Source organism: Polypterus senegalus, chromosome 11 (genome assembly GCF_016835505.1).
Source record: "Polypterus senegalus isolate Bchr_013 chromosome 11, ASM1683550v1, whole genome shotgun sequence".
Classification (NCBI taxonomy): Eukaryota; Metazoa; Chordata; class Cladistia; order Polypteriformes; family Polypteridae; genus Polypterus; species Polypterus senegalus.
The window spans coordinates 150,387,977-150,413,795 of NC_053164.1; the positions used below are offsets into that span (position 1 = coordinate 150,387,977).

A 25,819-nucleotide genomic window follows, 5' to 3' on the forward strand; every position below is an offset into this window, starting at 1 on the left:
GCAACCTCTAATGGGAGCAGCTGAAAGAAGAAAAAGAAGGTGCAGTGAGAGTAACAATGCTAAAGCAGCTATGGTATTTGGAATACTTTTGCTATTCCCTGGACTATTATATTGTTACAGGTTAATTACAATCAGATACATTAAACTAATAGACAATATGCAATTAGTTTCAGTGTATATGATAAAGCCGCATCAGGGATGTGTATCTAAAAAAGAAAGGGTAACCACACAGGAACAGTAGCACTGCTTTGATGCTGGGTGCTGCCAGTTTACAAAACCAAGCGCAGAACTTATGTATGCCAGGGTTGGAGCTACCATGAAAATGTGCATGTCTTTACGCCAAGTTTAGGTTTTATACTTTGCAATTTGAGCATTGAAACGTTTGTACTCAACATTTTTGTGCGTATACACACCATTCATACATGAGGCCCCAGGTATTTCATGAAAAACCGTGAGGACAGTCAGAATGCAGGCCATTCGTTCATTATGGAAAAAGGTGACTAGTTCTCCTGATACAGTTTCCAGAGGAGCATAACACCTATTGTCCATAGCGGGGTGTCAACTCTGATCCTGGAGGGCCCAGCGGTTAAATGTTTTTACTCTAACCATTTTTCTTAACTAATGACCAGTGTTTGTTGCTAATTAACTTTATTTAATTGATGTGCTATTTAAGACTCAGACCCTTTAAATCAGTGGTGAGCAAGGTAGGTCCAGAAGGGTTTCAGGTTTTTGTTCCAACCTATTTGCTTCATAAGAAGTCATCTTAAACAGCCATATTCATTGTTTTAACTGCTCCTTGTTAGCAATAAGGTGCAAATGACATAGGAACCAGCAGTTTTCCATCTAACTTGCTACCATTTACATCTCTGTGTATTCATCATGCGCTATTTGTTGTAATAAAGCACTCAGAAGGAAACTGAAGAGAAAATGTAGAACTGAAAATTGCTCATTTGTTTTAGACTTCAAATCACTTGGATGATATCATTAGAAACAAAAAAAAATCTATTTAAGAATGACCTGACATTGAAGAGTTAACACACTAACAATTCATGATATTAAATAAGATTTGTTTTTGGCAAGGCAGCCACAGGGGATGCACAAATCAGTGTGTTTCTTCATGCCGGCCCCAAGCTTGAAAAAAATGGGGAGGGTTACGCCTGGAAGGGCATCCGGTGTAAAATTTTGCCAAATGAATATGCGGACAACAATACAAATTTCCATACCTAATCGGTTGAGCCCCTGGTTAACAATGACCGCCACCAGTACTGTTAGCCAAAAGGGTGCTGGCAGAAATTGGGCTACTGTTGGTCGAAGAAGAAGAAGGAGAAGAAGAGGGGGGAGGCGTGTCCGGAGGCAGGAAGAGAGGAGGAAATGAAAGAGAGTGGAACTGAGGGTAGGAACTTTGAATGTTGGCAGTATGACTGGTAAGAGGAGAGAGTTAGCAGATATGATAGAGAGAAGGAAGGTTGATATATTGTGTGTGCAAGAGACTAAATGGAAGGGGAATAAGGCCAGATGGATTGGAGGTGGATTCAAATTGTTCTATCATGGTGTGGATGGGAGGAGAAATGGGGTAGGACTTATTCTGAAGGAACAGTATGTCAAGAGTGTTTTGGAGGTGAAAAGAGTGTCAGGCAGAGTAATGATTATGAAGCTGGAAATTGGAGGTGTGATGATGAATGTTGTTAGTGCATATGCACCGCAAGTTGGGTGTGCAATGGTTGAGAAAGAAGATTTTTGGAGTGAGTTGGATGAAGTGATGAACAGTGTACCCAAGGGACAGAAAGTGGTGATTGGAGCGGATTTCAATGGGCATGTTGGTGAAGGGAACAGTGGAGACAAGGAGGTGATGGGTAGGTATGGTGTCAAGGAGAGGAATGAAGAAGGTCAGAGGATAGTGGACCAGCTATGTTATATGGGTTGGAGATGGTGGCACTGACCAGAAAGCAGGAGACAGAGCTGGAAGTGGCAGTGTTAAAGATGCTAAGATTTGCACTGGGTGTGACAAGGATGGATAGGATTAGAAATGACGACATTAGAGGGTCAGCTCAGGTTGGACGGTTGGGAGACAAAGTCAGAGAGGCAAGATTGCATTGGTTTGGACCTGTGCAGAGGAGAGTTGCTGGGTATATTTGGAGAAGGATGCTAACGATAGAGCTGCCAGGGAAGAGGAAAAGAGGAAGGCCTAAGCAAAGGTTTATGGATGTGGTGCGAGGGGACATGCAGGTGATGGGTGTAACAGAACAAGATGCAGAGGACAGAAAGATATGAAAGAAGATGATCCTCTGTGGCAACCTCTAACGGGAGCAGCCGAAAGAAGAAGAAGAAGATTGGCAAGGATTTTTTTCTAATTAAGCAACTGGGTTGGAACAAAAACCTGCACTCACTGCAGCCCTCCAGGACTAACATTGCTCACTCTTGCTCTATAGGAACAGAATATTCATAATTGGAGCCTGTGCTGTTACAGTCACTTATTCCTCTGCTAAAGGTCAAATATGAATGGAACTGATGAAGCAATGTGTCAAACACATTGGAAACTGGCTCAAAAACAGGTTTAAATTTGGATGCATACCAAAAATATTCTCAATGTTGTGCATATTCTTGGTTCATGTATTTAATTATAATCGTATGATAACAACAAATACCATCATGCAAGTGGTAACTAAAATGGCATTGCAACCTTTTTTTGTCATTGTAGAATGTAGGTATTGTATAACAGTGTCAAAATCTGTCTTAATTCCTCAATATCACTTAGTTCCAAAATGCTTTCAGTGAACAGAGAAGCGTAAAAAATAAACATAAAAAAAGCAAAGCAAATGCATATTTGAAGATGTACATATTATAGTTTCAAGAGCTGTTACCATTTTGGCACTACTAAGATGCATACATACACTTTAAACATACAGTATATGTTAGGCTCAGCCAATACTCTAAACTAGTGATTTAATGATGTGATGGCTCTTCACTGAGAAAACTGACAGCTGCAATGTGATCTGAGAGAAGCAGCAAAGCACCTTCCCATTTGCTGCTTAATATGGCCAGAATAATTCTGTGCATTACTGTAACAAACATTTACAGTGACTAATTATACAGTCAAATTAAATCCCAGTACAGCAGATCCAGTTTTCTTCTTGCATAATGTTATACTTAATTGTTGATTTTTTTAAATGAATTGCCAGATTCATTTTTTTTGTGCTACCTTGAAATTTATGAAAGTGGTAAAAATGCGTAGATGTTGTGACAGGATATACTATGTGACACCACACGCAGTACGTAGGTGAAAGCCAGTGGTTGTTAAATACTAGATAATTCATTTCTTTCCTGGTTTGATAAAATTTCTCGCATCTGGTTGAGAATGATTCATTTAAATGTTTTAACTTGAAATTATTCATGAAAACACGCAGTATAACATCATTATATGGTATTGTAATTAAATATGTTTTATGGAAGATTAATGTAAAATATTACTTGTACTTATTCAGTACTCCCACAGAATAGTTTTTGAAATGTATTTACTTTGGTTTTAACTAGAACTTCTTAAAAGAACATGAAAATGGTAGTTTAATATTTGTTGCTAAGCTGATCTTTTGTGTCTGCCTGACCCCACACTGCGTAATCCACCGAGTTAGACTGCCACCTTGCCTAAACCTCATTCAACATCTGTTCATCTCCTTAAATGAGAAAGCTTCTATAGAGACTTTACAATATATTTTTATGTGGACTGTAAGAGTGTGGACATACAGTACACAATAAGACACTACAATACCATCTAACAAGACTATAACAAAAACATCAAATTTGACACCAGGCAGTGTACTCCAGTATCAAATGTACTCGAATGTAAACTGTAAGGTGGAAGGTTACATTTCCACTGACATTCACTGTCTGTATCTGAGCAAGTTGCTTAATATGCTGATTCTACTTTTTCTGAAATATGAGAACAACTGTACCATACCTTTTGAGAAATACTTTGCAAAATTAAACTTGTTTGGGATTGTTTGCATTTGGTAAATCTAAAATTAAAGGACCTGGAAATAATGTGCTGCTTGAAATAAAGTTTGTCTGAAAACATTTGTATATAGTTTTGTTTTATAATCAGATTTTGACTCACTCTGTTGTGTCGTGCAGGTACCATGCCCTAATTGCGCATGCCTTCCAGCTCTCTGAGGTACTGCCCTTTGAAGAAGGACAGCTAATAGCCATATTGTCTAAAATCCCAACTAGTCTACTCAGTCAATGGACAACAACCCTGCAGGGATTGACTGAGGTACTTGGAAAGATTTATGACCAGAGCAGAGGGATAGTAACTGCTGTTTTAAGGGACCTTCAGTTTTCACTAGCATGAGCTATTGGCATAAGTGAGGGGGTAAGCATTATGTCTCTTGAAATAATAATCACACAATGGTGCAAACATTTTGATTTTGCACTTTTTCAGGAGGTGCAGAGTGTATACAGAGAAGCTCTAAAGAAAGCCATTCTAGACTATGTCCTGCTTGAACCTGCAGAACAAGCAAGGCTTGGGGTTCATCTACCACCTAAGGTTAGTGGCATGCAAAAAATTGTAAAGAAGAAGGTCTTCAAAATGCCTGTTCCCATTCTTTTGATGTATATTTTTTTGTGTGAGGTGGCTACCCTCAAGTTCAATTCTGTCATTTCAGGTCTCCCATAGTGCTGGTAGGCTTGGCTTTCCATGGCATGAACGAGTAAAACGTGCCTACAGCAAACTCTTGGAGACTCTTTATATCACACACCCGGTCATGGGAAGATTACTTCATCTCTTCCGGAGCAAGTAAGAGTCAAAGCAGATCTGTAAGACATCCATATTAAACACAGTGGGTTGGCTCACATACTGCAATTTACTTGTACTTAGTGTTTGTAACTTTGCTACACTCTAGATTAAAAAAAACTCTTTGTTCACATATATGAATATCATACCATGTTCTAAGCCTGTTTAATCCCTAGCAGAGTTGTAGGGGCCTGGAGCCTTTCCTGGCAAGTATAGGGTGCAAGGCATTAACAACTCTTGGACAGGTCACTAGTACATTGTATCATGAACAAACTCACAGACACTCACACCACACACACACTAGGGCCAATGTAGCATTGCCGATACACCTAACCTGCATGTCTTCAGACTGCATGAATGACATACATGAAGTATATACAAATACACACTAAACGCTATAGCTTTTTATGCCTTCCTGTGGTCTATCAGTGAGATGGTGCACATCTAGCACATTATAATTTCTGTGTTATAAAAAATTATAGCAGCAGGGTGTGTGGCACCAGACACCCAAAAGTTATGCAGTGGTGCTCAGTCCTATGTGATGCATCATAGACGTTGTCTGTATCTGCACATTTTTACTGCTGAGCGTGAGGAGCCAATGGGGTAGCCCTCTCTGATAGCCATCTATGCTATGTCTTTGTGTCTGTTTGTTAGGCCATTTGAGGCCACGTTTTCTTAGATGACCGTTGCTGTATTGGTGGTGATGGGGAACTGCCCAAGCAGATTCTATAGTATCTTTGGCTCTGTGATAAAACCTATATACGAGGTTGCTTTATTTCTGACTCCATTTCTAGCACAAATGTTCATCACTGGTACATTGTGAGGAATTTTTCAGCTTCCCCTCCAGTGGCAAATCTATGCATCAAATCATTTTAGAATGGATGAGCTCTCAGTCATCTTGTATTTGGGCACAAGGTCAATATAATGTATCCCAACATGAGGAGACACAGTAGTATTTTTTTCTATTCCTCCTGTCAATGGTGTTTACAAATTGCTTGCCATACTAACTTCCAGCATCAAAGACAAATACAATTTTTTCAGAGACCAACACCTGTTCTAGAGTCTACTCATTATCCATCTCTTTTCACTTACAGATACCAAACATTCCGGCTCCTAGACCTGGATGAATTTTCAGGAAAGCTGCCACTGTCTCTTGACCAAGTGGTAAACCTTATGCTTAGCATGGTCTCCTACAAGGCCAAATTGCTGCAGGACACTTGGCTGCAAGAATGTGCCCAGATTGTAGAGATAAGTCGGGACAGCATTGAGGCTTGGATGCCTCAGGACAATGAGGTGTGTAAGAGGCTAACTACTGGCTGGACATGATGAAAAGAAATATAATGCTCAAAACACAACAGTATGTTTATAAACCAAGACTTGTTTATCCACTCTTTTCGACTCTTAGGAAATTTATATATATATATATATATATATATATATATATATATATATATATATATAATCAAAGTGTTTCTAGTATTTCATTTATTTGAACATCTTAACATTAATGTCATCTAATAGCCAAGACATTGACTCCATACTATTATGACTGTGTATTTACTATTTGCTCCTAAGACTCAGAGGATGAGGAGAATGAACCATTTCTTCAGATGTGTAGCAACACTTATGTCTTCACTGCTTCGTGAACTAGTTACAAACTCCTTGTTGGAGCTAGTTGAGTGGCTGGAACAATACCACCTGGGCAACAACTACGATGGTGTCTACCCTCATGAAACTCTGGGGCTTCCAGTGCGACCTCACTTTATTATCATCTTTCTGGTGAGGAGGATGTCTAACCTGTTTGGCTGTACTTGCATGTCTTGTTGTGGCCGCCTCCACTTTCTTTGTAGTGCTTTATACATATTAGCTTTTACTATCCATCACTTACATAAAGGCCCAGATCAAATATGCTTTTTTGCATCTGAATGTTTTATTGAATGTTTAGAAGGCAGTCTCAGAAGACTTAGTGGCATCAACAAAAAGCAAAATGTAACAGGTGGTGTGCCAAGGTATTTACATTAACAAGATGATTTTAATTAATCATGAAGTAAGTGTTTAAAGTGACCGGAATTCTAAGGTTAAAATATCTCCTGGGTCAGGATCCATGGCTACACTGTAACATGTTCCTCATTCATACACTCTGGCATATTTGTGTTTAGGCTTGGTTCACTTTCTCTGAAATATCACATTTGGACTGCTGACCTTTAAATAGTCTCCTTAGGTTCCCTTCTTTGCTCTAAGATGGCCTCCCCAACACCAACACAGCTGCTGTGTGGCCTGCGATTAGCTCAGAGTCCAATCTACCAGCAAGTGGCATCTGGCTGTGAGACAGCAATTTACTGCTTTTAATGCAAGCACAGCCCCAGAAGACCTATATTGATTATTTTTCATTCGTATCATGACAAAAACCATTTACTTCTGAATAATAGAGATGGATTGCTGAAGATGGCAAGGTGGCGGGTAGGCAGTGGGAGGTGTTGGGGCAGGTTCATGTGGCACTGATGTCCTGAAAATGAGGCACAAGATGAGGGAGTGAGACGTTGAAAACAAAGACATGTGTTCTGACAGTGCAGATATTATTCAGGAAGCTTTGCACATGGACAAAGGAAATAAACTCAGCAGTAGAGATCTTCACATCACACCAGCAGGACTTGCTAAATATGAGTGGGAGTGGGTGGTGGGTCAGCTTTCAGTGCCTGGAAAGATGTGATTTGTGATGTGGAGTCTGGTGTGCATTGTTCAAGCTACTACAGTATACATTCAAGGTGCTATCATAATCTTGGAATGAGAGGAACTATTGTGTATTAAAGATCCGTGCTACCATGAGCAGCCAGTTTTCTACTTACAGGAGCCACTTGGGAAACAAACAGATTTAAACATCACACCATGTCTGGATGATATTGAACGTAGCCTTGATGTTGTGGTCAGCCACCTGGTCTGCAGTGTGCAAAAATATAAATGTGTTGAGCACCAGCTATTTCAGGTACCGTAATCACTTTTCTCTCTCTGTCTCCACTGATCTCTGAGGTTATGGGATTCAACTGCTAGAAGTTTCTACTAGGTCATATCAATCGACACGTCTAAAAATATTGCTTTGAGAAAGGATGATTTTTCTCTTATTATTGCCTCAAAGAGCTGTCACTGGCTCCTTGCATCTTTCACTTCCCCATCCCTTCTTAAATTTTCTTTTTGGATTGGACTAAGTTATTCTGAGGAATGTGGAGAAGACACTAGTCTGCCTTTCCGTTCTGACCTGTACAAAGCAGTGACATAGGGGCTGTGAAATGTATGGAACTGCTGATGCCCACTGATGTGTATTCCTCTCCTAGGAGCTCCTGGCTGCATTTGCTTTGAGTTGTATGCTACTAGTACTTCAAGGTACTTTAGCTGGGAAAGTTACTGTTGTTACTGGGAAAGTAACATCACAGACCATCCAAATCAGGGTAGATGGTACCAATAAACTCAATTAGTATGTTTCCTGCAGGCTGTTGAAAAACTGGAAATCAGATACATCCCTTCTATGCAGACAGATGAAGATATGGTTTTGTCTGTCAGAGGCAGAATTCGGGCAGTGTTAAAGAGCAATGACCAAGGACCAAGAAGGTAGGTTGCTGGAAACAATTTTTGGGTGGCTGAGGTTAACAAAAAATTTAGAAGGAATATCTTTTTGCTCCTGCTGTACAGCATGACGTTGAGATAGCCTTGACATCCTGATAAGGTTTGTAGAAAGAGCCATACTAATGATGGTCAACATAATCATACTGTATTAGTAATGAAACATCCTTCGATACTTTTACTCCATTTTTCTTATGTTAAGGATATTGGGATTTTTTCTCTTTTGGTCATGGAGATTTGTTGCAGCTCAGGCTGAGAAGAGTTTTAACCAAGCAGGAAGGGAGCAAATAAAGCGTCCAATAGAGTAGTGATTTTCAAGTTCAGTCCCTGGGGTCAGCTGTGGCTTCAGGTGTTTGTTCCATCCAGTTTCTCAATCAGGAACTACTGTTCCCTCTAATTGATCTCATTGTTGAATTAGGTGGTCTTATTATTTTTCTCTTATGTAACATTCAGAAAAGCTCAGTAGTGTGAGATTTACATTTTTAAGAAATTTAGAAACATTTGTACTACAGATTTGAATTCTTAGCTCTCTTTTACCATTTGTCTGTGTTCATTTGCCTTCTTTCTGTGGAATTTCCAGGCTTAATTTTATCCTAATAATGGCAGTTAGTGACAAGCAGAGCTGACGTTAGGGCAAATGAACCTGAATGCTGAAAGGCTGCAGCTACTTCAGTGTCATACTAATCAGCAGTTTCATCAGTAAATAGCAGCTTAAATAGTGATAACACCTGGATAAGCAGAATAAAAATGGTGCTGATGATAATGATGAAGATTAAAACCTTAAAGTATACTTAAAGTATTAAATCATTCCCTTGTAATAAACATAAATAAAAACAATGCACACCTATGTTTTAATTTCTGGATTGACACCAAAGCAGACAAAATATTGGTAATAACAGTTTGGTTAAATTAGTTAGGAATTTAGTTGAAGCAGACATTGGTTTGGAAGAAAACCTGAAGCCACAGTGGGCTCCCCAGACTGAGCTCAAGAACCCCTGTGCTAGCGATGTGCATTGAGATTGGGGTCTTGCAGGACACAATAAGAAAAGTTGTGGACACGGTAGCTTTTCATTCTCAAGCAGGTGGTGCATCACAGGGCAAATGCAGTGTGACAAATTACCTAAAATGGCCGATAATAACTCCAGTAAAAATTTTGCTTCTTTAAATATGATGAGAAACCCTTGCATAATAAAAATGTTTCTTTGCATTAAAAAAATTCAACAGCAGATACTTAAAGTGAACTGAGAAAAAGGTGCTGAGAGATATGGAAAGGATAATCAAAACTGACAACTGGCAAAGTAAAAAGATGAGAAAGTCAGATTTTTGGAGCAGGTTTTCAGACTCAGGTGAATAGGAGGTGAATGTTCTGAGCTATGACACCTGTGACAGAGTTGTAAGGTGCATTAGGCAGGAATGACTGAAAACAGTAATAGTGGAGAGAGCTATGGCTCCCTTCTTGCAGACCTACCTCAGTACAGCTTCTTTGTTACATCAGCACACTATCTGCACATCTGTCACACAGGACACATATGCGCACATACACACACACACACCCACACGCAACATAATTTGAAGATCATATTCAGAGTTTAGATCAAAGCTCCTCTGTCTAAATAGTGAACTTATTGTTGTAACTTATGAAAATAATATGCATGCAAAATCAACATGTTAGTAAAAACATCTTATTTAAAATATATATATATATAAGATGCTAGTAATACATAAATAAATCATGAATAACACCATAAACAATAGTACAAAAGCTCAGAACTGTATAGGGAAAAAAATTATGGGATAACCTTTATCTTGTACGTATAAGATGTTTTAATGTAAAGTATTGGATACAGTACTTTCATGTATGTATGAAGTAAAGTTATATTAAAAAAATGACAAAAGTGCACTTTGGGTATCCCATAATTTTTTTCATTGAGCAGTTCAGAGCTTCCATACAATAGTATGGTGGAATGTTATAAAAAAATATGTACATTCTACTGTTCAGTGCTGTAGATTTGGCTGTAACAGAGGGATCTATAGTGGTAGAGTTGCAATGAGAGAAGTTTCTGGGGCTAATATTCTTTTGCTCCAGAATGTGGTCAAGATGAAGGACAGTAGCTTCTTTTTCTAACTGTCCAGTCATTCAAAAGTACATTGCCACTCTTGAGTAATATCCACTTCTTTGGTTTGCTTGATCCAGTACATAACTAAACTGGGGACCCCAAGAAAGGTTTAAACAACAGCCTGTACTAACACATGACCCACATCTAAACTGTGAGAGTGATCAGAGCATCAAGTATTCCCATTTCAGCTGTGAGCAGAGTTTTTTTTTTTATCCATTTTCTTTTTTTCTTTTCATATTAGACTCACCAGATCCTAATGGTGAAAATGTCAAGCTTATGTTGAATAGGGTTGAAATAAGGATGCCTTTACTGCCAAGAAACTACTGTTTTAACAGAGAGCAATGCATGTAAGGCTTTTCTGTTGTATTACTTACCTCTGCTTGTGTCTTCAGGTACCTCTTTGTTTATGCACCATACTTGCCCCTGCTATCTGTGGCTTCCATTGCAAAGATGGAAGAATTTGTGAACAAGGATCCAAGCCTGCAAAGTTGCAACCGTGAGTTGGAGCGGCTCAAGAGGATGACTAATGAGTTGATGTTCCTACCTGCCCATGTACCCATGGAGCTGCTGCTGCTTGACTGCACCCAAACCAATCAGGTGAATTTTGTGTCTCGGAGTCATGGTGAAAAGGGTGTATGAGATCTCTAAAAGACTTGCAAATCAGGCCAGAACCTTCATCACCTAGCCCACACTGATCCAAAGCAAGCCCCCAAAATTGGGAGCTAGGCTTTAAAAGTTCAAAAGACAAAGAAAGTCGCACAATATATCAATATGTCTCAGAAGTGAAAGATAAACCATCAAACTCTGGCTTACTGGGACATGTCACTTAAAGAGAGATTTTTTTAACAAAAATAGAAAAATAAAGCAAAATGCACAAAAAGCAGAAAAAAATTGCTTAAAAACACAATCAGCACCAAACAGGTCCCAATACACAATCTGAGGCCAAAATGTAAGAAAACACAACACCAGATAATCCAAAGAAACTACAATAGTCGCACAACTCCAGATACAAACTCCATCTACTATCTCAGCTTCCTCTTTTCTTTCCTCAACTATTCAGAAGAAGGGTTCAGGACTGATGATGTCAGGGTGGCCCCACCTCTTTAGGCTTCACCAACAAAGTGCATGGAATGGAGGCACACCTTAAAGTTACAGGAATTACAAACATAACAGAAATAACAAAGGTATTCAAAGGCATAATTCAGAAATAATATTAAATTCTCATAAATTCAGACACAGTGGTGCAGTGGAAGTGCTGCTACCTCGCAGTTAGGAGACCTGGGTTCGCTTCCCGGGTCCTTCCTGCGTGGAGTTTGCATGTTCTCCTCATGTCTGTGTGGGTTTTCTCTGGGTGCACTGGTTTCCTCCCACAGTCCAAAGACATGCAGGTTAGGTGCATTGGAAATCCTAAATTGTCCCTGGTGTGTGCTTGGTGTGTGTGTATGTGCCATGCAGTGGACTGGCGCCCCGCTCGGGGTTTGTTCCTGCCTTGCGCCCTGTGCTGGCTGGGATTGGCTCCAGCAGACCCCTGTGACCCTGTGTTAGGATATAGCAGGCTGGACAATGACTGATTGACTGACTAAATTCAGACAGTAATATAATGCTAAACTCCCACATTCCAGTCTGAAGGAGAACTGTAGCAGCAAAACAGTTACTAATGCAACAGAGTGTTATCTCTGAGGCTCAAGACACATTCATATTTGTGTGCACAGTCCAATAAGAATATGCTGTCATGAATATTCACATCCATACCCTTACACTCTCACATTTTTTCATAAATGGTTGAATATACATTTACAAGAGTAAATGAAAACTTTGCAGAAGCTCAAGAAAAAACATGCATATATTTTACTTTCTTGTTTTTGCATTCTTTGTCATTCACTCTGCTTTTCTGTTTTCAGTGGTTGCTAGACCGCACTCAACATCTGACCAGAATCATCATAAACAAAGTGGTGTCAGACTCAGAGAAGATAAACCGCAGCATTTGCCATCAGTATGATGAAATCATGAGAAAGATGACCGGACCTATCGGCTCCACTGAGGAACTGGTACAACTGCAGACCTATGTTGATGAGCTGTGGAGTGGAGACCTGCTCCAGATCAAGGTTGGTTTTTCTTGTGTTTGTTTCACAAAGTATATTGTGTTGCATAAAAAGGCTTTTGCTCTGTAATTTGTTTTCCTTTACTGATGCTGCTTTCAGTTTCTGTAAGTCAGTATGGTCTATGTTTGTGTTAAATGTGAACTGTTGTCATGACTGAGCATGTTAAGAGGAGTGTGTATTCAGAATGTCCAAAGCTACCAGGAGAATGCAATAGCACAAGTGTGTTTTTGAGTTATTTGGAGTCTGCAATGATTTGCTCAGCATTTTCACTGTGCTTTTCTCAATATGACAAATCTGAATGAGACAAGAGCATTCTTCATTTGAAAAAGCATTTTTGTGAAGATGAATGTGTGAGTGTGTCTTGCATGGATTCTCAAGTGCCTGTCCAAATGAACTTTACATTTATTTCCTCCTTTTCTATTATATGTTTCAGCCACACAGTCTTGCCATGTATCACAGTATCCCCTGTAGTGGGAACTCCAGAGTCCGAGTCCACACTGGTTACCAGCTTAAATAATATGAAACCTGTCTTGTGACGATTCCAAGCAAGATATCCCAACACAATTAATGAATTATTCAGCTGTTTCACAGTCCTTACATTTTGCCTGAAGAAGGGGTCTGAGTTGCCTCGAAAGCTTGAATATTGTAATCTTTTTAGCTAGCCAATAAAAGGTGTCATTTTGCTTGACTTTTCACTACATTCATAATGGCTAACACGGTACAACACCCTAGTGCTACAGTCCTTACCTGAAACAGCTGTTCAACAACACAAAGAAGACAAGAACACTCTGCAAATTTTCTGGAACTCACGAATCATTACATTTCACATTAACACCTAATTTTAAATTATTGTGATATGTGTTTTTACTCAGCAATTTTTTTCTACTTGATATGTTTGTTTTTTCATGCCAAATTCTTCTCACTAAGTTATATTCTTCTTCTTTAATATACATGTAATGGCTTCATGATTGTCTGTAATACATTATTCTATCCATTAATCTATTTTTTTACAATACACATTATTTCTCCCAAGGCATTCATTTTTATCTCATCAGAATATATTTATGGTGTTTTTTTTGTTTTTTTTTTTAGAAACAACTGGAACTTGCTGCCACTAACCTTCTGTTCCTAATGGATTGCACACATCTGTCAAAGGAGGACATGATTCTGAATGGCAACACATTTTCTTGGCCAGATCGCATAGTTCCTCTCATGAAAAACAGGTAGTAATATCATATTTGGCACTCATCATTTAAAAAAAAGCTGCAGCATTGGCAGTGCCTTTCCATTAAAAATATATATGAATACAAGAATGGTCCACAGTATTAAAAATAGAGAATGATATTAGCACTGATGTACATTATTTAAAATGGGCACTGATATTAATGATGATGTGCTTTAGTAAGAGCATGTTAAAAGTAAGCATAACATCAGCAATGGTGTTAAACATTTGGATAGGATTTAATGTCAGAGGTGATGTTGTCAAGGGATAAGTGTTGACATCAAGAAGAGTGCAGACATTGACACCAGCAAGAGTCTTATAAGCAGTGATGCATGTAATTAAGAGTATTTAATAAGCTATACAGTAGTGTACAGACATGAAAATATGCCATCCGTTATCCAACCCGCTATATCCGAACTACAGGGTCACGGGGGTCTGCTGGAGCCAATCCCAGCCAACACAGGGTGCAAGGCAGGAAACAAACCCCAGGCAGGGCGCCAGACCACCGCAATTAAAATATGCATTGATGGAAATTAGCATATAAATTAAATAGTGGCATTATTAATGGAGGTGTGTCTTACCAAATAAGCTTCAATGTACAATATTCTAAAGATTTATGTTTTGGTCTCTTTATACTCAAATTGACCTTCTGTTTTGAGGACAAGCACTAGAAATGCCTCAGATGTCAGTTTCCATTGTAATGATGGCACCTTTTTTCCTATAATGTAGTAAAACTCGCCTACAGAGAGAGCATGATAAAGCAGTGCAAAGGCTTCACCAGAGACAAAGAGAGTTCTCACAGCGAATGGCAGAAGTAGCAAAATTGGTGAAAGGATTCCAGCGGCGTGACCGTATGTCAGAAGCACAGCAGTATGTTGAGCAGCTGCAAAGGATTAACGGCACTATCCAGGGCTTCATTGAAGAGGTAACATTTTATGACAATCGACCTTAATAAAAGAATAAGTGTCTGTGTGACCATCTGATTGCTTTGTCTCTGTCATTTTACTAGAAGGCGCATCATAAACATTAACACTGCTTTCGAGAATAACTTACCAAATGGTATATAACATGCATTACATGGTGCACTACAAACATTAATGCTGAGGTCTACATTGATTATTTAGATTTCAACCCATCTGAGACCAGTAGTACAGCTAGTTGACTATATGTCACTGCCTCTGATATCATTAGCTGATACTTAGTACTATATATGTATTGGTCACAATAGTATATTTGTAGTCAAACTATGACAATGCTATACTAGACTATACGCTATGGAATGTGAACCTGGGGACCATTTAGACTTTACAGTGGTATTATTTGTACTCTGATACAGAAAGGGAGTTGTTAAATGTTTCGTTATATACTATAAGCTTTTGTTCAGTACAGCTTTAATGGGTCACATGAAGTAAATTTAGAGTGAACTGACTAAGGAGTCAGGTGTATATTAGTGCATGAAGTGTTTTTTTTTAAATTAAATGTGATTGGAACTGTTTTATCTCTGTTTTAATATATCCTGCTCTGTAGAAAAAGCAAATAAATCAGGAAGAGGTTCTGCTGGACACTGGTCAAGTTGGTTCTTACCCTGAGATTCAGGAACTGCTCAAAGCCAAGGAACCCTATGACCAGCTATGGGTAGCAGCGCTCAGCTTCAACCAAAAATATGAAGAGTGGCTGAATGGACCCCTGTTGCAAATCAAAGCCGAAGAGGTCAATGAGCAGGTGAGAACAAGTGAAATGAAGGTTCTTCAGACAAAGACATATACAACATACCCCAAAGATTTAGGGTTCAAAGACCTTACAGGGAACAGATATTTAACAAGATAAAGAAAAAAATTCCTAAAAATCCATGGGGCATTTGAAGGGGAGTTTTTGATTTTGTCAACATTGTAGAAATAACAAATTTGACACAGAATTCTTGACAAGATTCTCAAAATTAACACTGCAGGGAATTTAATGGTATAGAGATCATTGTATGGGGCTTGTGTAATAAAAGAGCTCCATCAGTAAGCTTGTAAATACACATGGCTGCATGTAAGAGTTACTAATATACTAAGAAACTTAAAAATTAAAGATGTGCTGCAGGGAAATCAGATACATAGGGTTCTCTGTAGAGAACTTAAATATGCAAAGATCTCAAGAGTCTGCAACTCTGTTGAGTGCATCATAAGTATTCATCCTTCCAAGATAGTGTCTACTGTAACTATGGACAGAATGACAGCCCTTCATGGAGTATGCCCACATTCTTTCCTGGTGAAATGAGTCAGCAATGCTATCCACAGTGTTTCGGAGCTGCACCAGAAATATTACAAACATCATAAAGAATAATATTCAAGAAACTCAAAGTGGAAGTACTATTTCTTGGAATCGAGAAAAGCCTTTTGATGTGGTTTGGGTATGTAGTGATACTAGTCCCCCAACAGGTGTATAGGCATGGTCCACCAGAAGATGATCAATGGCAGACCACATACATGCTGACTAGATTAAATCTCTCTTTTGGCTTGGGTTTACAATAGGTGGAGCTGAAGACTGCTGACAGGAGTAGAGCAGCTTTGTTATGCCAGCTTGGCATGCTGCCACCTTAGCCCTCACCAGGATAATTGAATAGAAAGTGAAGTGAACAAACATTCATCCATTTTCTAACCCACTGAATCCAAACACAGGGTCCAATCCCAGCCAACACAGGGCAGGAACCAACCCACTGCAGGACACACACTAGGGCCAATTTAGAATCACCAATCCACCTAACCTGCATGTCTTTGGATTGTGGGAGGAAACCCATGCAGACACAGGAAGAACAAGCAAACTCCACGCAGGGAGGACCTAGGAAGCGAACCCAGGTCTCCTACCTGCGAGGCGCCACCGTGCTGCCAGTGAAGAAACAAAACACCACTATTCTGTATAAAAATTGTGGCCCTACCATGTTACTTTTAAAGTAAAATATTATTATTAATAATGGGCAGCTCAAGCCTTATCTGGAGTAATATGTGCAGATTTGGTCTCTAGACTACAAAAAAGATATAGCAGCACTAGAAAAGTCGTGAGAAGAGTGACTAGGCTGATTCTGGGACTACAGGGGTTGAATTTTGTAGAAAGATTAAAAGAGCTGAGCCTTTTCAGTTTTAAGCAAAAGAAGATTAAGAGGAGACATGCTTGAAGTGTTTGAAATTATATAGGGAATTGGGATAATGGATCTAGACTGTTACTTTAAAATGTGTTGAACAAGTACATGGGGACACTAGTTACGGGTAAATCCCCCACAGACATGAGGAAATGTTTATTTACACAGAGAACCATAGACACATGGAATAAGTTACCAAATAGTGTGGTAGACAGTAGAACTTTTTACTGTCAAAAATCAACTTGATGTTATTTTGGAAGAATTAAGTGAATAGGACTGGTGATCTTTGTTGGACTGAATCGCCTGTTCTTGTCTCAATTGCTCTAATGTGTTTCTGCTAATGTAGCATTTCTCTGTTTTAATTTGTTTTACCTTTCTATATAAGAATGATTTTTGTGTTTTATTGAAAGGATGTGTCTGGGTTTAAAGTTGGTCATGATTTATTTTTATATTCCTTTTCTAGTGTTAAAGGTGGAGTGGTGGCTCTGAGGCTAGGAATCTGCCCTGGAAATCGGAAGGTTGCCGGTTCAGTTCCCGTAAATGCCAAAGGGGACTCTTCTCTGTTGGGCCCTTGAGCAAGACCCTTAACCTGCAATTGCTGAGCGCTTTGAGTAGTGAGAAAAGTGCTATATAAATACAAAGAATTATTATTAAAGTAGCCCATTGATAATTAGCCCAGATTTGAATGGACATGAATTAACAGTTTTCCCTTAAGACATACAGGTAAAATTCCGTTACAATGAACTGCCAGGGACCTAAAAAATATTTTGTTGCAATAAAAATTTTGTTGTAATAAGATTCTGTGTTTGCTACTGTAGTGCTTTCTTTAACTTGCGTCCAGGCATTTGCAATCATTTCAGTAGTTTCTTTCAAGTTAATTTTAATCTTCTACTCTCTACAAGTTATGCTGATGAAAATTTTTCTCAGCATTTCCTTGCGATAATACACTTTCACGGTACAATTGGGTGAGAAGAATTCAACGCGAACATTATCTAAATGTAGAAGCACGTTGTGGGCAGCACAGTTATCAATCAGAAGCCGAATCATCCTTTTCTTCTTCTTCATATTGTGAGGCTTCTGAACTCTTTTGGAATCCCCCCACCCAATGGGAACGTCACACTGTAGTGTGTCCCGAATCACGATTTCCACGTCTGTGTAAGGTTTTTTTTTCAGTTTCCATGGCAGGGCAACAGCAGGCTCACAGCGCTGCAGTGAGGCGCCACAGACGTGAATCCTAAAAGATCAGGGTCGCGCTATAAGTCCCTGTCTTGCACCCCAAAACACGAGGCTTAGTCTCAGTACTTTAGCAAAACCAGCTTTATTCAGCTTGAAACAGGAACAGCACTGTTATTTATTGTAGCGTGATCTGCCACTCTCCTATAAACAGACACAGCAGTCAGGCAAGGTCGTGGCCAGGTTAGTGCCAAGTTATACTGTGCCCATCATTTACACCACCCATCAATTTTGCTTTGGTGGAGCTGCACAGCAGAGCTGTGAGCCTGCTGTTGCCTCTGCAACAGATAAACAATCTTTCACAGACGGTGATCGCACTTTGCGATGCTCTTTGGCATGTTGTCTAGTTCGGGGAGTTCCCAAGAGAGTTTAGAAAACTCACATTTTCTTGAATGACTGCTGCATTAATAGGAATGTTTCTTGAACGAGCATCACTGAACCACATAAAACTGCTTTTTCAGCGTCTTCAAATGCAGCAGTTCGCATACATTTGTAACCTGAGATTTTCTTCTTTTTACGCTCGTTCTTTCAAGAAAGTTGCCAGTGTCAATGGCGAAATTCTGAATTCACTGGCAACGTCTTTTTTCTTTTTGCCGCAATCGAGAGCTTCAAAAATGTAAAGTTTTTTTTCTAATATGAACTGTTATCGTATTTTTGTGTCTGCCGTTTCTATAATGAGTTAAATTCCAATGGGTGTTTTTCAAATGTTGACAAGCAATAAGCAAAAGGTATCATTGAAAACCACCGAAAACAAAAACAGTAAAAAAACAGTACGAGCAAAGTCTGAAGAAAGAAAAAAATGACAGTGTTTCTGGGGACTGTTGTGCACAACTGAGCTGCGACCACAGAACTAACTGCTCTGGGAATGATTCAAGCATTTCAAGGTCACTTCATTGCAATGAAAGTATCTGCTGAATCTATCTCGTAGTAATGAGATTTCTATAGACTCGTGTCATATGGGAAAACAGTCGGGGCCATAAAAATACTTTGTTGTAAAGATATTCATTGTAACGGAATTTTACTTGTATTTTCATTTGGCCTGACATCTCTCTGCTGTTTATACTGGTTCACAAAATTCTGTAGACAATCTCAAACAGAATATACCGATAAATAAACTATATAGAAGACTTTAGGAAAAAGGAATTCTTCACAGACTGCGATGTAAATAAATGCACAAAGGTCAGAGGATAGTGAGGGCCCTGCATAAATAAAAGAGCAACACAAAACTGTATAGATAATGATAATTATATCTATAATATCACTGACAATCTGAGGAACTTGCAGACTCCAGCACATGCTAATCTCTGCAGAAAATCACAAAGATTTGCTCCTCTTTTTGGAAGGAGAGTAACTCACTTTCTAAAATGTTTCCATGCTTCCTGTATGAGTGTGGCTTTCCCTCTGTACCATCAGTCATGCCGGAAGTGCCTTTATGAGGGCATATGCTGCTCACCATGAAGTAAAAATGTACTGCTTGTCTTCCCTTTGCTCTGGAGAGTAAAGGACCTAAAGCATTTTCAAGAGCAGAGCTCTGGTAGTGAAGCATGAGAGACTATTATAAGAACAAAAAATGATCCCATGAAAGACAGCATTATAGATTAATTTCCGGCTTTTGATGTGGATCACTTATTCTGTAAACAATTATAGTTTACGATTTCCTTCTTCAGGTACAAAGTTTGTGGAAGAGCTGCTATAAGCTGACTAAAGAATTATACCACCCAGAGCTGCACGGACCTCTAAAGGTCGCAACTGCTATCAAAACAAAGCTGGAAAAGTTCCGGATTAATATGCCGCTCATCAACGCCTTGTGTTGTCCTGGAATCAAACATCGACACTGGAAGCTAATGAGCCAAAAGGTAAATATCTGTTCTGTTCTCCAAACTTCTCCTTTCCCAATACTTTGTGATCATGTGTGCTGGCCTAAGTGTCTTTTTTTTGGGAGAAGTGCATCCTATATCCTTCTTTCTCTTTTAAATGCAATGTTATGTACCATACTCTTGTCAAGGTATGCATACGATGGCAAAGTTTCAGTTATGTTTTACTGGGTGAAACAGCCTCCTTATAATATTTATGCTGGTAATAGTCCCCTGAATTACAGTATATATTATCCCAGTTCCATATATACACTATATAATATGGCTAAATTAGTTGACCTTGGGTCCTCCCAGCGTGAAGTTTGCATGTTCTCCCCGTGTCTGTGTGGGTTTCCTCCGGGTGCTCCGGTTTCCTCCCACAGTCCAAAGACATGCGGGTTAGGTGCATTGGCGATTCAAAATTGTCCCTGGTGTGTGGGTGTGTGTGTGTGCGCCCTGCGGTGGGCTGGCGCCCTGCCCGGGGTTTGTTTCCTGCCTTGCGCCCTGAGTTGGCTGGGATTGGCTCCAGCAGATCCCCGTGACCCTGTAGTTCGGATATAGCAGGTTGGATAATGGATGGTTGGATAGTTGACCTTGCCTTGTATTTTCATTGGAGTGTCAGCTATCCTCATTTTAATGTCACTTAAGTCTCAAGGTGCTTGTAATCTTATATTTTCTTGAGAGTTAGGATAGTGACACCCTGTTCTGTACTTAAAATGACTAGGTTGGTAATATTTTCATTTTAGCTGCTTATTTTGCTAAGTTTTCATCATGATACCCATGGTTTTTCACTGTCATTTTAATTTCTTTTTCATTTTCCTAGTGTAGGAGGTTGACATATCTTGTCTGATTTGCAGCTGCACTCTTTTATTTATTTATTAATTTTTTTTTTGAGAGATGGGTATTAGAGACCAGTAGCTTATTCTCAGTTATAAGAGGTTGGTTTTGCAGGAGCTCCCCAGCGTACATACAGTCAGCTGCCAGGTTTGGCTGCTTTTGTCTCAACATAAACAATGAATAAATGAGTTTTCAGGAAGCTTTACTGTCTCAAATGCCCTTGTAGTGCCTCCTTTGACAGAGTTTAATTTCATACACTTCATTAGTATGCTAGGGACTATCTGCTGGAACTAATTTCAATATGATGAGCTTTTAATGAATAGTGTAAGGGAGACGGATTGCTGCATGGCCCAGGCAAAAATATGCTGCTATTCAATCAAAACCACTTTCCGCGTGATTGATCGATTTCTAGATTCCTCACATTGAATTTCAAATTTGCCACTTGCCTGTATTGTTTACCTCTGGCCTGGAGGGAGCATTTGCTTTCATGTGAAGGAAACTAGATTTATTGTCATAGTCTTCTTATGTGAGTGTAAGGGGGGAAGAAAACTAGTACTGGCATTACCAGTTGGAAAAAGTGTACGCCAGCTGGTGGGTAGGCATAGATCGGTGTGCCTCAACCCTATTTATATCAGGGGAACTCTGCCATTGACCATTCCCTCCATTCATCAGGTTTCATTGTGAGAATCACATCACTTGATCCTAGTCTCAGTAACTGAAGAGTGCTATTACCTCTTAAAATATTTTTAGAAATATCCACCTTTTCTAAATAATGCATCATCACATCCCTTAGGCCTACTGTTTGTATACTGTAAATCTGTTTTGTTTTGGACAAGTGATTTTTAGCTCAGTTAAGAGAGGAACGGATCTGTCCCCAGGATTATGTTTGGAGCTTCTTTGTGATCTGTATATGGACAGTTGGACTTTTAATAAATATAAGCAATTATGTGACTTCCATGTTAACTGACAGGGTTAATTACTGCACATGTATCAATACTGTAGTTGAAAAATTATATTAGTGCTAACAAAGACAGCGCCCCTAACATATAACAATCTTTTTTAAAAAATGAGGCTGTGTTCAAGCTCTCCGGTTTATTATAATAGCTGTTCACTTGTGAAAATGACTCTAAAAAACAAGAGGCATCAGGAATGCAGGTCTGGAAATGGTAGTTGCCATCCTTGGCTTGCGCTAAGTAGTCAGTGCCATTCAAGTTTTTTTATTAATCCTGACTGAGCAGTTATTTACCAGGATAAATTGCCCGTAGAAAGAATTGCCTCGGTGTATTTCTGCCTTACTCACTCTCCCCGTAGGTGCTAAGTGTTCCTTCATTATTACCACTAAACCCACTTTTACCCTTTTGGCTTCTTACAGGTAGGCATTGATATTTTGCCTGAAAAGAGCACATCACTAAAGGACATTCTGCCCCTTGGCCTCGAGAAACACCTGGAGGAGTTGGCCCTAGTGAGTGTGCAGGCCTCTAAGGAGTATGCTCTGGAGCAAGCGCTGCTTCAGATGGAACAGGACTGGAAACACGTGCACTTTAACTTTGTGACTTACCAGGACAGAGGTGTCAGCGTATTGGCAGCTGTTGATGACATTCAGGTGAGCACATAAACAGCCTGGTTTAGACTGCCTTTCCTTCCAGAGATCTTACCTGTCCTCTGCTCTGCTGGTGTTCACACCCCACTAAGTGTCTCCATTAAAATCCTTTGCAAATGTGTAGCTGCTCATATTAAGTGCACCCTCTTCTTCTCCTATATAACACATGCATTAAGAAAAGCGTGTTCCACTTTGAGGCTTCTAAAAATTATACTATCTGACTTAATTGTTTCTTTATAAATCATTATAGTGAAGCTGTTTACACATTAGAGCATGCAAGTCCTATGTGGTGTGTTTACAAAGAGAATCACATTACAGTGGAACTACCGAGACTACACTGGGTATCGATACTGCTGTAGAGCACCTTTACATGGGGGTAAACTCCTCTCCTAGTGTAGCTATTCATACTCAACTTCATGCATTCAAGCCACATATTGGCCACCTGGAACTTGAGCATAGTGTAGCTACAGTGATTACTGACCAGCTGCTGGATTTGTTCTCGTTGCAACAGAGGTGCAAGTTATCTCAATGCCCCCAAACATCTCCTTCAAGTTCTTAGTTCTTATGCAGAAAACTCTGCAGTTGGTATAGTATTAAGATAGACCAGGGCAGACAGTGTTTGTATCTTGTTGATGTCCATGTGACAATGATTAAATGAGAAAGGACTGAGGAAATATGAACTGCATTCTCCTAAAAATAAATAAAATCAACAAGTGTATTTTATGTACTGCTTTTCATGCAGAACATCCTATTGAGATGTAATCCTTAAATGACCGGTGAAGCCTGTCTTGGTGTATGTGATGAGAAATCAATCAGCAATCGTTCTTATAGTTCAGTTCCACGACTGTTGTCTTCTTCAATGTCTCCCAAATCTCTTGTTTCCGACAGCTTCTGCTTGATGATCACATTGTGAAGACCACCACCATGAAGGGATCTGCATTTATCACACCTTTTGAGGAGCAGATTCTCTCCTGGGAGGCCAGGCTGGTATTTCCATTTAGATGGCAGACATATCATTCTTGTGTTTTAAAAAATGTATCGATATGTTATGGCTAGAACACAGGTTTGGTTTGTAAACCACTCCTCAATGCACCACAGTCATTACATGTATTTGGTAATTTCTATCAAAAGGTGGTCATTAGCCAAAGAATGTGATGTGTGCTGTATTAAATAATAGAAAGAATGAGACATTGAATGATTGTTATGTAGTTGTAAATCATAATTTATGTTTGTTAAACAAAATATTGATTTAGTATAATTTTATGCAGACCTAAATTAATTATTGAGTTTCAATATGTGAATTGTGAAATGGTAGTCCTTCTGCTTTGCAGTAAGGAGACCAAGGTTCATGTACCAGTTGCTCCCTATGTGGAGTTTGCATGTTCTCCTTGTGTCTGTGTGGGTTTCCTCCAAGAGCACTGGTTTCCTCCTCAGTCCAAAGCCAAGCAGGTGGATTGGCACTTCATCTCATATCTTACTTATGCACCAGACATGCCAAATGAGCATTTACTGACAGAATAGTGACTTAACTGCATATTCCATTCATGAGTAAACCTATTGACAGGTCCAGGAAGCAAGAGCATGAGATACACTTTCAGAGGTTCCTGAACAAAGGCTATCCAATCAACCACTTTATCTGTAATGATTGATTTTTTTTAATTTTAAAGGAACTTTTCTGATTCGTGTTATCCAAATTAATTTTTCATATATTACCACATACTATATTTGCATAGTTAGGCAGTGCTGTCTGAGTCAATCTGCATCTTTGTAATTCCAAGACAAAAGTTTTAATCCAGCCAAAATGAGAGCAATGTAAAAAGAAAAGTTAAATTTAGACAAGGATTAGCTAAACAGTTGTATGTGAGATCTTACATAATGCATGGGAAGGTAAGCACAGGTGTTGGAGAACTGCCACATTCTGCATCTCTGATTTGTTGCTTTGTTTGTTGGCAGAAACTTATGCAGGATGTCCTGGATGTATGGCTTCGTGTTCAAATGGGCTGGCTTTACCTGGAACCGATATTTAGCTCTGAAGATATACGTAACCAAATACCAATTGAAGGAAAGCTATTTGAGGCTGTAGATTTCATTTGGTAAGAATCACAATTTTAAAGGTACATGTACTTGAATTTTATTGTCAAGTTCTCTCTTTAAAGATACTATGTAGTACAAAGTCCGAGGAGCATAGACAGTTTGTTTTCCACTGATTAGATCATGAAACCTGGATTATAATAATGGGGGTGTCGGGATAAGTGCTATCTGTCGGGATCAGAATCCTATGTTAAAACATGAGGATGCTGAAAAATGATTGGATCAAACTTCCAGAAAAAGAGCAATGGAACACTGTTAACTAACTGAATATAATTGCACAAGGCATAGCATGCACAAGGCAGGATAGTTAAACTAGAAAAGCTTCAAGATAGCAGCACTTCCAAATACTGAGATATAGCAAAACCAGAGGCCTTTAATACAGTATAATAAAACTGCATAAAAGTGTAACTTCCTTGAATTTAATTTTCAACTGTTAAAGTAGGAGAACATTTGAAGCTGTCAGGATCGTACTCTTTGTGATAGTGTCTGGCCAACAAGATCAGGGTGTAAAGCTTGAGGATAGTACAGTCTGGCAAACATAGATTGTACAAAATGAATCTCTACGTGTTATTCAGACATATTAGGATAAGAAGATGCAAATTAAAGCTCCATGATGCTGGTACGTAAATGATCCGACTCATAAATTGTAAATGGTAAATGTGAGATCAGAGACATAAATAGTACAGTGAGATGTAAAAGCAATGAAAAGTTAAAGCTGCAGTATGAAAATGTGTATCCTCACTTGATAAACCACATTTGATTGTGAAATTTAACTTGGCCAACTTCCTCTTGTCAGCATGAAAGAAACTAACATGTGTTAACTGCCATCTCACAGAGGATAGAAAACTAAAACGTAAATGTGAACAGACAAAACTTTCTGGAATATGACACTTGTGAGAAACATACGGCTACTGAAAGAATCAGACCTCTAGAACTATACTTGATTAGACTAATGAAGCTTAACAAGATTGGATGTTTTAGAGATAAGCCTGTTGAATATTTAGATTTGACAGGATCAGAAAAATCTGGATAAATATGCAGACTGCTGAAGCCTGCCACTGTGAGAAATTAAAGGTTAAAGCTAAATGCATAAATAAATTATCAAAGAGGAAATAGTTAAAGGATGGACGAGAACTCTTATATAGGCCAGTTGTACCATGTGCCAGCCCTTGAGTCATTCCTCACTGTAGAAACAAAAGTGTTCATAAAGAGCAGATTCAAAAGAAAGGGATGAGTATATCT

The 25,819-nt window shown here is 39.1% G+C and overlaps 1 protein-coding gene across 1 annotated transcript in view; it reads left to right on the top strand.

Moving 5' to 3' along the window:
* The window catches only part of LOC120538620 (dynein heavy chain 3, axonemal-like), a 155,956-nt gene that overhangs the window by 50,274 nt on the left and 79,863 nt on the right, over positions 1-25,819 (top strand). The window contains exons 7-22 of the mRNA XM_039768006.1: positions 4,129-4,267; positions 4,436-4,540; positions 4,659-4,789; positions 5,881-6,079; positions 6,362-6,565; positions 7,635-7,769; positions 8,271-8,389; positions 10,911-11,115; positions 12,420-12,623; positions 13,713-13,843; positions 14,572-14,767; positions 15,370-15,564; positions 19,864-20,052; positions 22,259-22,489; positions 23,375-23,473; positions 24,440-24,579. Coding sequence (XP_039623940.1) covers positions 4,129-4,267; positions 4,436-4,540; positions 4,659-4,789; positions 5,881-6,079; positions 6,362-6,565; positions 7,635-7,769; positions 8,271-8,389; positions 10,911-11,115; positions 12,420-12,623; positions 13,713-13,843; positions 14,572-14,767; positions 15,370-15,564; positions 19,864-20,052; positions 22,259-22,489; positions 23,375-23,473; positions 24,440-24,579 — 2,622 coding nt within the window. The remainder of the gene's footprint in view (positions 1-4,128; positions 4,268-4,435; positions 4,541-4,658; positions 4,790-5,880; positions 6,080-6,361; positions 6,566-7,634; positions 7,770-8,270; positions 8,390-10,910; positions 11,116-12,419; positions 12,624-13,712; positions 13,844-14,571; positions 14,768-15,369; positions 15,565-19,863; positions 20,053-22,258; positions 22,490-23,374; positions 23,474-24,439; positions 24,580-25,819) is intronic.